Here is a 16,448-nt window from a genome sequence, read left to right on the forward strand (position 1 = left end):
AGGTCTTTTATTGTCTTAATACGGATGATTTTGGCATACAGCTCATGAAAACCCAAAATTCCTATCTCACAAAATTAGCATATCATTAAAAGGGTCTCTAAACGAGCTATGAACCTAATCATCTGAATCAACAAGTTAACTCTAAACACCTGCAAAAGATTCCTGAGGCCTTTAAAACTCCCAGCCTGGTTCATCACTCAAAATCCCAATCATGGGTAAGACTGCCGACCTGACTGCTGTCCAGAAGGCCACTATTAACACCCTCAAGCAAGAGGGTAAGACACAGAAAGAAATTTCTGAACGAATAGGCTGTTCCCAGAGTGCTGTATCAAGGCACTTCAGTGGGAAGTCTGTGGGAAGGAAAAAGTGTGGCAGAAAACGCTGCACAACGAGAAGAGGTGACCGGACCCTGAGGAAGATTGTGGAGAAGGGCCGATTCCAGACCTTGGGGGACCTGCGGAAGCAGTGGACTGAGTCTGGAGTAGAAACATCCAGAGCCACCGTGCACAGGCGTGTGCAGGAAATGGGTTACAGGTGCCGCATTCCCCAGGTCAAGCCACTTTTGAACCAGAAACAGCGGCAGAAGTGTCTGACCTGGGCTACAGAGAAGCAGCACTGGACTGTTGCTCAGTGGTCCAAAGTACTTTTTTCGGATGAAAGCAAATTCTGCATGTCATTCGGAAATAAAGGTGCCAGAGTCTGGAGGAAGACTGGGGAGAAGGAAATGCCAAAATGCCAGAAGTCCAGTGTCAAGTACCCACAGTCAGTGATGGTCTGGGGTGCCGTGTCAGCTGCTGGTGTTGGTCCACTGTGTTTTATCAAGGGCAGGGTCAATGCAGCTAGCTATCAGGAGATTTTGGAGCACTTCATGCTTCCATCTGCTGAAAAGCTTTATGGAGATGAAGATTTCATTTTTCAGCATGACCTGGCACCTGCTCACAGTGCCAAAACCACTGGTAAATGGTTTACTGACCATGGTATCACTGTGCTCAATTGGCCTGCCAACTCTCCTGACCTGAACCCCATAGAGAATCTGTGGGATATTGTGAAGAGAACGTTGAGAGACTCAAGACCCAACACTCTGGATGAGCTAAAGGCCGCTATCGAAGCATCTTGGGCCTCCATAAGACCTCAGCAGTGCCACAGGCTGATTGCCTCCATGCCACGCCGCATTGAAGCAGTCATTTCTGCAAAAGGATTCCCGACCAAGTATTGAGTGCATAACTGTACATGATTATTTGAAAGTTGACATGTTTTGTATTAAAAACACTTTTCTTTTATTGGTCGGATGAAATATGCTAATTTTGTAAGATAGGAATTTTGGGTTTTCATGAGCTGTATGCCAAAATCATCCGTATTAAGACAATAAAAGACCTGAAATATTTCAGTTAGTGTGCAATGAATCTAAAATATATGAATGTAAAATTTTCATCATGACATTATGGAAAATAATGAACTTTATCACAATATGCTAATATTTTGAGAAGGACCTGTATAGTTGTACCTTTCCAGCTCGACCTTCTCTTGTATTGAACAGGGCAGAGTCACTAAAGAGTGAAGTGAACATTCGCTGAACCCAGCTGGCCTGAGCAGTGCGGTGAAACTCCTCATCCGCTTCCTGGTTTTCAGTTCCACCTAAAAACCAAAATATCACAACAAATTACTGCATGTGCAAATAAATCATTAAAAAATTTAGATCTATGAAAGGTAGAGTACACAAACACAAAGATTTGACATTTCATATACAAGAACTGCTTTCCTCCAAGGTCTTTCAAACGCTTTTTGCTGGATCTCCTGAATCTAACCAAAACAACATTGTATCCCACACCACAGCATTAGCTTTCTTATTGTTTAAAAGGTCTTGCATATTTTGTTTATTTCTCTATGTTCATTATTGTTAGAATGGTGTTGCCACATTTGTTCATTCCTTTGTGCTTGGTTTCTTACTTTATTCTTGTGTTCTTTTCTTTGTGCATTCGGATTTATTTTCCTTAGATCAGTGATAGTCTCTTTCCCCTTGGTTCGTAGTCTCTTTATGTCGCATTCATCTTCCTTTGTGTTAATTATTCACCTTCACTCAATCTGCCTGTTTGCTCTCTTCCACAGCTGTTCCTAATCCGATGATGAACTCACCTGCATTCAGTGTTATTTTCCACTCATCCCTCAGTATAAACTCGCTGGTTCTCATTGTTCTTCCCTGGTTTTTTTCATTAACTTGACTGTGCTCCATGTCCTGTTCTATACATTTTCAGTTTTTTTATTAAACCTCTACAATGCTCATCCCAAGCTCCTGTCTCCATTTTGGTACTACTCACAACCAGGGACGTAAGCTTAGGTCCACATTTGAAGGAGGTGGGTGGTGGGGAGGTTGCTTAGCTCTTCGCCTATTTATTTACTTATTGAATGATTCAGCCTGAAGGATTCAAACTTTACCGTTTGTCAATTCTGTCCAATTTAATTCAATCCAATACTGCGTAATTAATCCCAAAAGTAAATTAAATGTTGTTGTAGCTCATATTATCCATGTTTCTTCTTCAAGAAGAGTTGTTGTAGATGTTGATGGTTGTGGGCAGGAAGGATCTCCTGTAGAAGTCTGTCTTACAGCAGATCTGAAGAAGCCTCTGACTGAAGACACTGTCGTTGTACAACAGTCTCATGAAGAGAATGCTCAGGGTTCTCCATAATGTTCTTCATTTTATGAAGAATCCTTCTTTGCACAATGATCTCCAGAGGTTCCAGAGTAGTCCCCAGAACAGAGCCAGCCTTCTTTATTAGCTTGTTGACCTTTTTTAGGTCCCTGGCTCTGATGCTGCTACCCGATGGCAAAGGAGATCACACTCTCCACAACAGACTTATAAAAGATATGCAACATTTTCTGGAAATACCAAAGGACCTAAGTTTTCTTTTGTGATATTAAAAAAAAAACTTAATCTGAATTTCTACTCAGTCCATCTGACAAACGTTGTTCTTAAACTCAGAGAAAATATGTTTATTGTGGGTAAAATAAAGGTTCTTCTGTTCTCATCTATGTAAATGACCTTTTTAAATGTTACTTTCTCATCAAAGTGTTGCACTCCTGAGGCTCCAGGGTCATAATTTCTTACATTTCAAAAAAGGAAACTGGATTAAAGTTGATTTTCTTCATTATTTGTCAAATTGTAAGATCCTAAAAACACATTTATTTATTTGTTTTAATTCTGATGAGAGCTTTCCATACATTTCATTAAAATATGTCCCTTGGTTTTCTCTCTGAGTAAAAGTCATAAGAAGTCTAATTTAAAGTTTGCTATGCCATGTGACATAGAAAACATGTGGAAGAATGTGCTCTGGCCAGATGAGGCCAGAATTTAACTTTTTGGCCTACATGCAAAATGTCAGGAGGAAAACCTAACACTAGCTGTCACAATGAACAAACCGTCACCACAGGGTACAGTGCCTTGCGAAAGTATTCGGCCCCCTTGAACTTTTCAACCTCTTGCCACATTTCAGGCTTCAAACATAAAGATATAAAATTCTAATATTTTGTGAAGAATCAACAACAAGTGGGACATAATTGTGAAGTAGAATAAAATTTATTGGATGTGTCAAACGTTTTTAACAAATAAAAAACTGAAAAGTGGGGCGTGCAATATTATTCGGCACCTTTACTTTCAGTGCAGCAAACTCATTCCAGAAGTTCAGTGAGGATCTCTGAATGATCCAATGTTGTCCCAAATGACTGATGATGATAAATAGAATCCACCTGTGTGTAATCAAGTCTCCGTATAAATGCACCTCCTCTGTGATAGTCTCAGGGTTCTGTTCAAAGCGCAGAGAGCATCATGAAGACCAAGGAACACACCAGGCAGGTCTGAGATACTGTTATGGAGAAGTTTAAAGCTGGATTTGGATACAAAAATATTTCCCAAGCTTTCAACATCCCAAGGAGCACTGTGCAAGCAATCATATTGAAATGGAAGGAGTATCAGACCACTGCAAATCTACCAAGACCCGGCCGTCCCTCTAAACTCTCATCCCGAACAAGAAGACTGATCAGAGATGCAGTAAAGAGGCCCATGATCACTCTGGATGAACTGCAGAGATCTACAGCTGAGGTGGAAGAGTCTGTCCATATGACAACAATCAGTCGTACACTGTACAAATCTGGCCTTTATGGAAGAGTGGCAAGAAGAAAGCCATTTCTCAAAGAAATCCATAAAAAGTCTTGTTTAAAGTTTGCCACAAGCCACCTGGGAGACTCACCAAACATGTGGAAGAAGGTGCTCTGGTCAGATGAAACCAAAATTGAACTGTTTGGCCACATTGCAAAACGATATGTTTGGCGTAAAAGCAACACAGCTCATCACCCTGAACACACCATCCCCACTGTCAAACATGGTGGTGGCAGCATCATGGTTTGGGCCTGCTTTTCGTTAGCAGGGACAGAGAAGATGGTCAAAATTGATGGGAAGATGGATGGGGCCAAATACAGGACCATTATGGAAGAAAACCTGTTGGAGTCTGTAAGAGACCTGAGACTGGGACGGAGATTTATCTTCCAACAAGAAAATGATCCAAAACATAAAGCCAAATCTACAATGTAATGGTTCACAAATAAACGTATCCAGGTGTTGGAATGGCCAAGTCAAAGTCCAGACCTGAATCCAATCGGGAATCTGTGGAAAGAGCTGAAGATTGCTGTTCACGAACGCTGTCCATCCAGCCTCACTGAACTCGAGATGTTTTGCAAGGAAGAATGGGCAAGAATTTCAGTCTCTCGATGTGCAAAACTGATAGAGACATACCCCAAGCGACTTGCAGCTGTAATTGCAGCAAAGGGTGGCGCTACAAAGTATTAACACAAGGGGGCCGAATAATATTGCACGCCAGACGTTTCAGTTTTTTATTTGTTAAAAAAGTTTGACACATCCAATAAATTTCATTCTTCTTCACGATTGTGTCCCACTTGTTGATTCTTCACAAAAAATTTGAATTTTATATTTTTTTGTTTGAAGCCTGAAATGTGGCAAGAGGTTGAAAAGTTCAAGGGGGCCGAATACTTTCACAAGGCTCTGTACATGATGGTGGCAGTATCATGCTTTGGGGAGCCTTTAATTAGCAAGAATGGCAAAGCTCATTAGAGACCACCATAACAAAATGTAAAGTTTTAAATTTGATCAAAATATAGATTCTAAAGCACTCAGAAACTTATATACACACTGGGAAATGCATTGGGTTTTTGTTGTGTTACTAAAAGATGTCTTTAAAGACAAACTGTTTACAAAAAAGAAACAATTTCAAACAAATTTAAAAGAATCCGAAGGTGGGGGACGGGTGGGTTTAGACACCTTTATCTGCAGGGAGAGAGTTAATTTCAGTCTTTCTTTGTTTGACTCACCCTTCCTCTCCAATCCACACGTCTTCTTTTTTCTTTCTATTTATAGTTTTTTTTCATACTCGCTCTTGAGTAGAAGTCCAATGGCAGACAGCTTTTTTAAAGTCTGACAAAGTATAACATGCATTGATCAGCAGTTTCTCTTGAGCAAAGTGGCTTTTCTCATGCAGCAGTCATACCAACGGATGAAAATGGAAACTTTGCTTCAAACACATCAGTGTGGCAAATATTCCCAGGAAACCAGCTGTGCATATTGCTGCACAGTAAAGTCCTTGTACAAAGTATTTCTCAGCTTACCTTTTCTGGGTTCATCATCATTGTCAAGGCTGTCTTCTCCAACAATGTGCTGGGGTTTGATCTGCTCTGTAAGACATACAAAACAATCCTTCACTCCACATGTCTTAAAAGAAGATTTATTCAATATCACACATCCAAACTGCACCTGATATGCTGTTTTGTCAGGCTTTGTGGCCTTATCATATTACCAATAACTGCTTATCTCTGTGAGAACTACGAAACTCCATATGGACCAACATTCTTAAACTAGGTGGAGATATTCTCACACATTTGTGCAGCACCTTCGTCAGAGTCTGTCTGAATAACGTAAAGGTCACCGCATACAAAAGCATTCATCAAAACAAAGAGGCAGTGAGCTGTGAGGAAGTCAATACCTTCCTAGTGACAACAAATGCGAACACAAACTCAAACTGCTTATTTTGAAGAGCTTTTCAAAGATGTGAGATGAGCCACCAGAGCCAAAACTAAACTCAGGCGACAGATATGACAATGACAAAAGGATCTCCTTCGTGTTTTAATTTCAGTTTCAGTGGGAGGACACTCCATGGAAGGAGTGTCCATGGAGTAGTTACTCAACTATTTACAAAGTGGAAACAGATATCAGAACGCATATTCCAAAACCAACACAGATGACCCCTGACTAAAAGTGCAGAGAGGTTACAAACAGAAAGATATATTTTTAGCATTTGTTTCTGATCATTTTGATGACTAAATAACAAAAAAGGCCAAAAAATTGATTTGCTGCAGTTATCCTCTTTGCTTGTGCACTTTTCATGGCACACTTTTTTACCTCGATTCAACTTCATTAACTTCATCAACTTTCCATTAATATCTTGATAAAATCAAGAATGCTTTAAATGTATTGCTCTGTGTGTAATGATTCTACATATATGTGATTCATATGACAGCCGAACCTCCGTACATGAGTCACGCACTTGACCCCTGCGCCAACACCGTGTCCCTGCCGATTACAATTTTGACAAAATAAATAAATTTATAAATAGAAAAAAATTGTAAAACTTTAAAGCTTAAATCTCTGGCCAATGGAGTGGAGTATCTGTCATTAATACTGAGTAAACTAATACAATACAATTGGCTAATGAGAATGTAAACACAAGAACCCCTCATGACGACTATTAAACCGAGGCACGTGATGTCGCTCGGTACGGCAGAGTCGGGGTCCCACCCTGGAGCCAGTCGTATCACCCTTTGTTGTCGTATCATCAGACCTTCGGCCGCATGTTTTGGACACTCGGGTGAAGAGAGGGGCTGAGCCGTCCACTGATCACCACCTGGTGGTGAGTTGGATCCGCTGGAGGAGGAGAAAGCTGGACAGACTTGGCAGGCCCAAGCGCATAGTGAGGGACCATGTTCTCCATATCTATTGTCGATGCTGCTGCCCGTAGCTGCGGCCGTAAGGTCTGCAGTGCCTGTCGCGGCAGCAATCCCCGAACCCGGTGGTTGACACCAGCAGTAAGGGACGCTGTCAAGCTGAAAAAGGAGTCCTATCGGCTGTGGTTGGCTTGTGGGACTCCTGAGGTGACTGACGGGTACCGTGAGGCCAAGTGTGCCGCGGCCCGGGCGGTGGCAGAGGCAAAAACTTGGGCCTGGGAGGAGTTTGATGAGGCCATGGAGAAGGACTACCGGTTGGCCTCGAAGAAATTCTGGCAAACCGTCCGCCGCCTCAGGAGGGAGAAGCAGTGCTTCGCCAATACTGTTTACAGTGGGGGTGGGAGGCTGCTGACCTCAACAGGGGACGTTATCGGGCCGTGGAAGGACTACTTCGAGGATCTCCTCAATCCTGCCATCACGCATTCCCTGGTGGAAACAGAGGCTGGGGACTTGGGGTTGGACTCTTTCATCACCCAGGCTGAAGTCACCGAGGTGGTTAAAAAGCTCCACGGTGGCAGGGCTTCGGGGGTGGATGAGATCCACCCTGAGTACCTCAAGTCTCTGGATGTTGTGGGGCTGTCATGGTTGACACGCCTCTTCAACATTGTGTGGTGGATGGGGACAGTGCCTCTGGGCTGGCAAACTGGGGTGATGGTCCCCCTTCATAAGAAGGGTGTGTTCCAACTACAGGGGGGATCACACTCCTCAGGCTCCCAGAGGGGGTCTGGTTTGGGGACCAGAGGATTTCATCTCTTCTTTTTGCAGATGACGTGGTCCTGCTGGCCTCCTCTAGCCAAGACCTACAGCATGCGCTGGGGCGGTTCGCAGCCGAGTGTGAAGCGGCTGGGATGAAGATCAGCTCCTCCAAGTCCGAGGCGATGGTTCTCGCCCGGAAAAGGGTGGCTTGTCCTCTTCAGGTTGGAGGGGAGTTCCTGCCTCAAGTGGAGGAGTTTAAGTATCTCCGGGTCTTGTTCACGAGTGACGGAAGAATGGAGCGGGAGATTGACAGACGTATCGGTACGGCTGCCGCAGTAATGGGGGCGCTGTGCCGGTCTGTTGCGGTGAAGAGAGAGCTGAGCCGAAAAGCGAAGCTCTCGGTTTACCGGTCGGTCTACATTCCTACCCTCACCTATGGCCATGAACTTTGGGTCATCAACGAAAGAACGATATCCCGGATACAAGCGGCTGAAATGAGCTTCCTCCGTAGGGTAGCCGGGCACTCCCTTAGAGATAGGGTGAGGAGCTCGGCCATCCGGGAGGGGCTCGGAGTAGAGCCACTGCTGCTCCACATCGAGAGGAGCCAGTTGAGGTGGCTCGGGCATCTATACCGGATGCCTCCTGGACACTTTCCTCGGGAGGTGTTCCAGGCACGTCCCACCGGGAGGAGGCCCAGGGGACGGCCCAGGACATGCTGGAGGGACTATGTCTCTCAGCTGGTCTGGGAACGCCTTGGGCTCCCCCCGGAGGAGCTGGAGGAGGTGTGTGGGGAGAGGAACGTCTGGGTGTCTCTGCTGAGTCTGCTGCCTCCGCAACCCGGTCCCGGATAAGCGGAAGACGACGAGTATGAGTGCGAGAATGTAAAACACCAAGCCTAATGAATACATTTGATATTAATATCCCATATGTGACTTTTTTTTTTATTGCTTATGGAAACATGTCTGCAAATCCAACTTTTTTCAAAAGCGGTTTTGGATTTACCACCATTATAAATATCAAAGCTGTGTCTCTGCCCTGACTTGTGCACTATTCTATCAGCTAACCACATTTACAGACTTAGCTTTCTGTCTAAATACCCATCATGGTAGAATTTATCTTTATGACGGAAGATACGTTTTCCACCTTTAGAAGGATTTAAGGAGGCCTTTCACTGTTTTTAAATGCAAAAAGGGCTGAAGAGGAGGTAGAAAGATATCTGCTGCTTCTGCATGAAGCAGTGTTCTCTTGCATGGATGTCAGTGAACTCTTGGACAGGAACTTAATATCAACACGCTACAACACAACTTGCTTTGATTTTTGTCTTATTGGCATTTTGATGTTCCTGTTTTTATTATTTTTGCTTTATTCTATGCATATTGTACAAAATACAAGAAAATGCTACTTATTCATCTTGTTTATTTAATATCTTTCATCATAAGTATGAAGGGATACTACAGGTAAGTCAAAGCACAAAGAAGGTGAAAACAGAAGAATAGATTACCTAACTCCTCCTCCATGGTGCTGCCTTCAGCTGTGTCCTTAATTCCCAGTACTCGGTTGAACAGAATGGAGAAGGCACTTCCCCATATGCCTGCCACACCAAAAACATGCCCCGTCAATATTAAGGAACAGAGGGCCCACACAATAAGTGCTCCAGTTGGAATCACCATTCTTACCCATCAGAAAATGGATTGGGTTTTCTTCATACTTTTTCACGACAGTTCCCATGAAGAACTTGCTTCCAAAGAGGTCGGGCGTCATGAAGGTACCGTACTTTGCCATTCCGATTTCATATGGGCTGAACTCCACCCAATCTGCAGGTTGGAATTAAAGTCAACAATGTTAATAAATTATATTAAAAAATGTAAAACGCCTAATTATTGCAAGACGGTCTAAATACTATAGTTGAAGGGATCCACTTTGGACCTGATTAATAATATGAAACCAGCACTCAAAACTTTAAAAGACCAAGAATGGAAAATAATGTTTCCCATTTCTGCAACTACCCTGGTTCCATTTCCAGGAACCAGGGCAGTTTCTTGTGACATTCTTCACCACTCCTTCCCTGTTGGTACATCTACCAGAGTAAAAAAAGATTACCAGGGAAGAAATCTACCTTATAAACGTCCCTGGTATGAAGGCAGTGCTTTTGGTATTTGACTAGGTCAGCCTATCATTGGCTCGAGCAGCAAAAATGTATGTTTCTGAAGTGGCCATCTCAGTCTCCTCACCTCCATCTTAATGGGGAACTTTGGAAAAAACTTTCACATCCAGTTCTAGTAAGACAGCCAAAGAATTAAAAAGGAACTGGAGGCTTTTTGCCAAGAACATCTTTACCATCTGAAAAAAATAGTACATGGTACTATTATAAGTAGTACAAGTACATCATCTACAACTACCATAAACATACTTCAAGCCGTCAACCTTTGATCAGGGCCATTTGGGTAGTTTCTGATGGTAAATGGTAAATGTTTAAAGTCTAATTTAGTTTCTGATGCAATTATGATTTGAAAAGACAAACACAACCATGGGTAACAAAGTTTTTTTTGTATTATCATTTATAGTCTCTGAAAAATGGCCACAAAAACAAAATCAGAAATCCTGACCGGTAAATATGTGAGGGTAAGTTCTAGGGGATAAAGATTTAGGGTAACATAATGTAAAATATTGCTAAAAGGACGTCTACAAAAACAACCAAAACAGCTGTGGATGCATTAGTGGATGACCACACTTTCAAATGCACATTATAATTGTTGGGACCACAGCCATGGTTATAACGTGAAAGGCCAGTACAGACTTTCCTGGAACTTTCAAAATAAACTGCATTTAACCTCCTTCCGACACAGCAAAGCAAACTGTAACAGCGGATTTCCCATGATGCCACTGGCCATACAAAACCCCCACCTTTCCAATGGTCCGATGTCTTCCACTGCTCCTCTGCGGGACTAGGATAGGGGAGGCAGCGCTCTAATGTCTCTTTGCTGGCAAACTGACATAAACTCTTCAAACTGGATCCACGGGTGTCATAAGATCATCGATCATATGCACTAAGTTAAGTACAGAAAGAATGAATTACTCTCTGTGTATCCGGTATTCATTCATGAAAGGGGGTAATAATTAAGGTACAAGCCTGGCTTAACTTTCTCTCTCTCTGAGGCCTGCAGAAGCAAACTGTGTTCCAGAGAGGTCCCCAGTAGAGACAGCGTCTCTACAAGCAGAGTCTGAAGGAAGGACAATGGCCCCGCATCACCGTGGTTACGGTAATGTGCAGTTGGTTGGCGGATAGAACGAGCAGTCTTTCATCCACAGCTACGGAGGTTAGCTGGAAGCTAACCCTTTGTTCACAGAGCCTTCTTCAAACTTCGTTGTTACCCGGACAACTCCTCAGCACGTTCATACAAGGTTTGGTGTTTGGGCAGAGTAATAGAGAAAGATTTAGATTGAAATGATCTAAATGTTTTTTATTTTATGAAGTTTGGTTTTGTTTGTGTTGAACTCTGCTATCTTGGTGCTAGCAGGCTATCTGCAGCACACGTGCTCAGCTTTGTGTTCTGTGTTTGTGTGTTTTTAAAGTTAAGACAAACTTTATTTAAAGGGTGATTTTAAACACAGAAGATTGGCCATAACGTCCCGTCCGCGCTCATGCATTTTAACCCTTTTATTAACGGTATTTTAAAGGTGTGTGTTTGATTCTGGTGCTAAGCTATAAGCTTCTTTTGTTAGCTTTCACTGCTAACAAGCTAAGAACACGTGCTTGCCTGCTAGGAAATATTTAACAGAAAGGTTGTAAGTTTTCAAGCTAGTAAATAATAGTCCCTAAACATTATTTTACTAAATCTGATAACTTAGTAAACACCATTAAGCCCCATTTCTCCAGAAAGATTTGGCTCTTCTCCAAAATATTCCCTTAATAATATTTCTTTAAATATTATTTTAATAAATAAAGGCAGCTAATGAGACACCATTGAGAATTAGTCATCCAGAAGGTTGGTTTTATTCAGTAGATCATTATTTAAAACATTATTTTATTAAAATAATATTTTATCTGATCTTGCATTGTGAAGGGTTGTCTAAAGGTATGCTGATTATTGCCTAAGTTGGTTCCAAGACTAACTTAACTTCACTTCCAGATTCTTAAAGACAATCCTTGGTTCTCAAACGTAAATATTGCAGAGTAATGTTGCATCACTGCTTCGGTCATGATTTTCAATCATCTTTAATCATAATTTGTTTATATTGTACATAACTCATTAGTCTTCCTTATTCTTTAATTCAATTCAGTTTTATTTATGTAGCGCCAATTCACAACACATTCTGCTTGGTAGTTGGATTGTTTTAGCTTAGTAAAGGGTTTGTTGATTGAAATATGTTTGACTTTGAGTTGACTTATTTTTGTTAATAAATTCTTGTATTTTAAGAAATTGTGTGAATTCATTCCATATGTGCAGAGTTTATGCTGTTCAATAATGTCAGAGCTCGTCTCACACCTTTCTATTTTGTCCTAATACCATCGCCTTACTGGGCTGGTATTCACAGGACAACCCTTAACAGACCAAAATATTATTTGATAAAATATTAAAATATTAATATTAAATAATATTCTCAGATTCATAGTCACAACATAATCATTCAAAATGAGCTCTATCTACAATGTTTGTCATGGACACAAAGCTGTAAGTGCTTTGTTGGATCACGAGGTGTGTTTTTTAAATTTGTTTTATTGTTAGGTACCCCTGCTCTAGGTGTGATAAAAGATGAAAAACGTGTAATTCTAGATTGGGTGCAAGTTTTGCGTCATCCTTGTAAATACATGTCAAAGTGGCAGAACACAATAGTATCAACCACAAGAGAGGGAACAGCTTACAGGGGCTCAGTTTTCTCACAAAACCTTTTGGAGAGCAGAGCCCTGTTCACGTTTGTGATTAAAAGACACCAGTTGGGATAAAAGCACAAATGGCAAGTTCTCAATAAGTCTACTTGCATATTTGCTGTGAAATTTCTCCCCACAGGGTTCTCAGTGCCCGCTTCCCGGTATAATTGAGTTATTTGATCTATGTGCAAATAAACAAGTAGGGTGACAGTAGGAGTACCGCTGGAAAATCCAATTCATATGTGAACTATGTTAATCTGTCAATTAAGGGAAATTTCCCACCTACTGATGTTTCTGTAGAGTCAAAAATACTTTCTGAGATGTAAACTGATGAATATTCAAATGTGAACTAATTTAAAATTAATCAGTGTCATATTTGCTTTGGAAATATTTGCAAATGCTTCAATAAGCTGTGGCGTCAAGGAGCATGAAAAAGTTACTTGGGATCGTAGAGTTCATGTTCAGTGAAGCTCTGCCGATAACGACACAGGCGAAAGCTAAGATTTCTCTGATATGATTAACCAAAAAGATTTTACAATATGCTGACCACACTGTTGAGAAAAATCAGCTTAAAGCCTCCTAGTAATCATGCAAACATTTTCCTGACAAACATTATCTTTTTAAATGTCTGAGTTTCTTTGGTTTTTCTTGCATCTGTCTTCGTGGTTTAATTTCTTTTATTACTTTGTCATCTTGATCTTCTAGTTGCAATAGCATATTGCAATAGTAGTAATAGTTTTTTTCTATCCCTGCATGTTGCGCCCTGCTTTACTCCCCCTGGTCTGCTCCTCTAATTGTGCTGATTGTTTTCACCTGTCGAGTCAGCCCTGGTTTATTTATAGTACATGTCTACCCTTCTATCTTTGTTCATCTTTTTACATATCTAGTTTGGCCTGACGCATATGCCCTGGTCTGTATTTCGTTGTGTACTGGATTATTCTTAAAGGACTCAACGACCCTCCTATTGTCGTATTGCCTTCCCAGGCCTTCTTACATTATTAAATAAAGTCTTACGTTTCTAACAATTTTCTAAGCATTTCACCTTTTCCTCAAGCCACAAATTAACACAAACCATACCAGTTAGTTATTAAACTTCTTAGAACAAGTACTAGCTAACTAAATACACAATTTTCCAAGTACCACTATGTTGTCCAGACATTTTAAAACTAGCAACAATAGTTAGGTGATTTGGAGAAATTACCAGGAAAAGTTCCTGAATTCAGTATCCAGCTTACTAAATCTTTCCCACAGATAACTCCATGAACAACTTCTATTTGTAAAAAAATGTTCCTAAAGTGTTTAAATGCATAACATGCCAAAACATAAATTATTTTTAGATTGTATTGCCAGTGCTGGTTTTTAATATGGGTAATAATGGGGTTGCCCAGAGCAGTATCAGAAGACGAGGCGTACAATCAAGAAATAAAAATATATAGCCCTTTCTCGACCGGAAAAGGGTGGCTTGTCCTCTTCAGGTTGGAGGGGAGTTCCTGCCTCAAGTGGAGGAGTTCAAGTATCTTAGGGGCTTGTTCATGAGTGAGGGGGGAATCGACAGACGGATCGGTGCGGCTGCCTCAGTAATGGGGGCACTGTGCTGGTCCGTTGTGGTGAAGAGAGAGCTGAGCCGAAAAGCGAAGTTCTCGATTTACCGGTCGGTCTACGTTCCTACCCTCACCTATGGCCATGAACTTTGGGTCATGACCGAAAGAACGAGATCCCGAATACCAGCGGCTGAAATGAGCTTCCTCCGTAGGGTTGCCGTGCACTCCCTTAGAGATAGGGTGAGGAGCTCGACCATCTGGGAGGGGCTCGGAGTAGAGCCGCTGCTCCACATCGAGAGGAGCCAGTTGAGGTGGCTCGGGCATCTATACCGGATGCCTCCTGGACACTTTCCTCGGGAGGTGTTCCAGGCACGTCCCACCGGGAGGAGGCCCAGGGGACGGCCCAGGACATGTTGGAGGGACTATGTCTCTCAGCTAGCCTGGGAACGCCTTGGGCTCCCCCTGGAGGAGCTGGAGGAGGTGTGTGGGGAGAGGGAAGTCTGGGTGTCTCTGCTGAGTCTGCTGCCCCCGCGACCCGGCCCCGGATAAGCGGAAGACAACGAATACGAGACGAGTACGAGTCCTTTCTGATTAGTTTTCATAAATCATCACTCTTTTTGCTTTTAAATGCCACTACATGGAATGAAGCGCCAATTAATCTGTCATTTCTTCTCCGCCCTTAGAAAAATGCTGCTTTTTAAACACAGAGTTTAAAATATTTGTTATCACTACTGAGTGCTTGAAAAGATCAAGGATGTCTCAGAACTGAGGCAGAAATGCGTTTATGGATTCAGTGGCTTTGTGTTGCACTCGTTGAGGGCTAATTGAAATGAACAGCAGGAAGATAGGAGATATTAAACTCATAAAACACTAATCTGAGTTAATCTGACTTTTTTTAAATATTGTAGCTCAGTGGTTTTGTTTTATTTTTTATAGGCGTTTTAAAATATCCATTAAAAGTGAAATTAAGTTGTTTTAAACATGACACTAATAAATGTTTTATTTTTTATTCATTTTATTTTTTTGCCACAACAAGCTGACCTCTAACTACTGATGAAAGGGCTTGTATTTCTCACTCATGCAAAGAGTTGATGCTAAGATAGCACCAGTTAAGTACTGTAGAAAAGAAAAAGATGAATTCCCAAAAAGCACACAATCCCACTTGCAAAATTGTTTAGATAGGGAAATGTTATTGGCAAGTGGAAGGTTTAATGAAGTTATTTTTGTAAAATAGTCACTGCCTCCCCAAACAGTATTCAAACAGGTTTTGTGGAAACCCTCCAATAAATCTAGCTTAGACTGTTGTTATTTTTTTCTTGAAGGTTCTGAGTCCATCTCACTGAAGCAGTTACTGCAGAGGCAACACCAACATAGAGGAAGTATTGTGTTAAATGGGACAAACCTACAACAACCACAAACTAGTGCTTAAGAATTGGTTCCGTTATTTAGCTCAGCTAATGTTTTCTGTAACTGCAGAGACGCTTTCATTAAATGATGGCGTAACACATGGTGCCACATCATCTCTTTGACTGCAGCTCAGCATTACAAGGAAAATGTGTTGGCTGCATATTTTGCATGTGGCCTAATTGAACATTTGTCTTCATAACTCCCTATACATTCAAAAGTATTTCTGCAGAAAATAAAACGTATGTGAGATGAATTTTAGAAAAAAAAAAGATAAGAATTACCTGCAAACATGAGCTCGGAAACATCTGGTTTGACGTGTAAACATGTGAATAAAGGTAGAGGGCTCTGGGCCTGGTTTATTTTCTCCTGGATGTCACTTAGCTTGATATCCATCTTCTAATAAAGAGACCATAATCTGTAAGTCGTTTTACACTCACACATGCTTACATCTCAAATATCACACTATCAAACATAGCCTTAAATAAAAGAAACACTTGCTAGTTGAATTAGACTAAAACACGGGTGTTAATGAATATAGATAAATTACCTGGTTTTTTATGAGTAAAAAAAATAGCAGCTGTATGGTGGCTCTTACCGCAGGCATAAGAGTCTCTCCTATGAGCATGCCGAAAATATCGGTAAACGTAACCGGCTGCCCTGATGCCTTTTTGGTCCAGAGGGCCTGGATGTAGTTGGTGATGTGCTGGGGCAGCAGCAACCTGAGTGGGTTACTGCTGACTCTCTTCATAAGCTCACTGTTAATGTCCTTTGGACCTTTGTTTGGAAAGGTAGGGTGGGAGTACAGCGTGGACATGTACCTGGAGAAATAAAGAGGACGAAAGTTAGAAAGAGGTGCTTTTAAAGACAAAGC

The 16,448-nt window shown here is 41.6% G+C and overlaps 1 protein-coding gene across 1 annotated transcript in view; it reads right to left on the bottom strand.

The window, feature by feature from the left end:
* The window catches only part of pla2g4ab (phospholipase A2, group IVAb (cytosolic, calcium-dependent)), a 42,904-nt gene that overhangs the window by 14,772 nt on the left and 11,684 nt on the right, over positions 1 to 16,448 (bottom strand). The window contains exons 9-14 of the mRNA XM_047375444.1: positions 16,173 to 16,395; positions 15,859 to 15,973; positions 9,436 to 9,573; positions 9,261 to 9,350; positions 5,672 to 5,737; positions 1,505 to 1,635 (exon numbers count right to left, since the gene is read on the bottom strand). Of these exons, the coding sequence (XP_047231400.1) occupies positions 1,505 to 1,635; positions 5,672 to 5,737; positions 9,261 to 9,350; positions 9,436 to 9,573; positions 15,859 to 15,973; positions 16,173 to 16,395 (763 nt within the window). The remainder of the gene's footprint in view (positions 1 to 1,504; positions 1,636 to 5,671; positions 5,738 to 9,260; positions 9,351 to 9,435; positions 9,574 to 15,858; positions 15,974 to 16,172; positions 16,396 to 16,448) is intronic.

This window comes from Girardinichthys multiradiatus, chromosome 9 (genome assembly GCF_021462225.1).
Source record: "Girardinichthys multiradiatus isolate DD_20200921_A chromosome 9, DD_fGirMul_XY1, whole genome shotgun sequence".
Classification (NCBI taxonomy): domain Eukaryota; kingdom Metazoa; phylum Chordata; class Actinopteri; order Cyprinodontiformes; family Goodeidae; genus Girardinichthys; species Girardinichthys multiradiatus.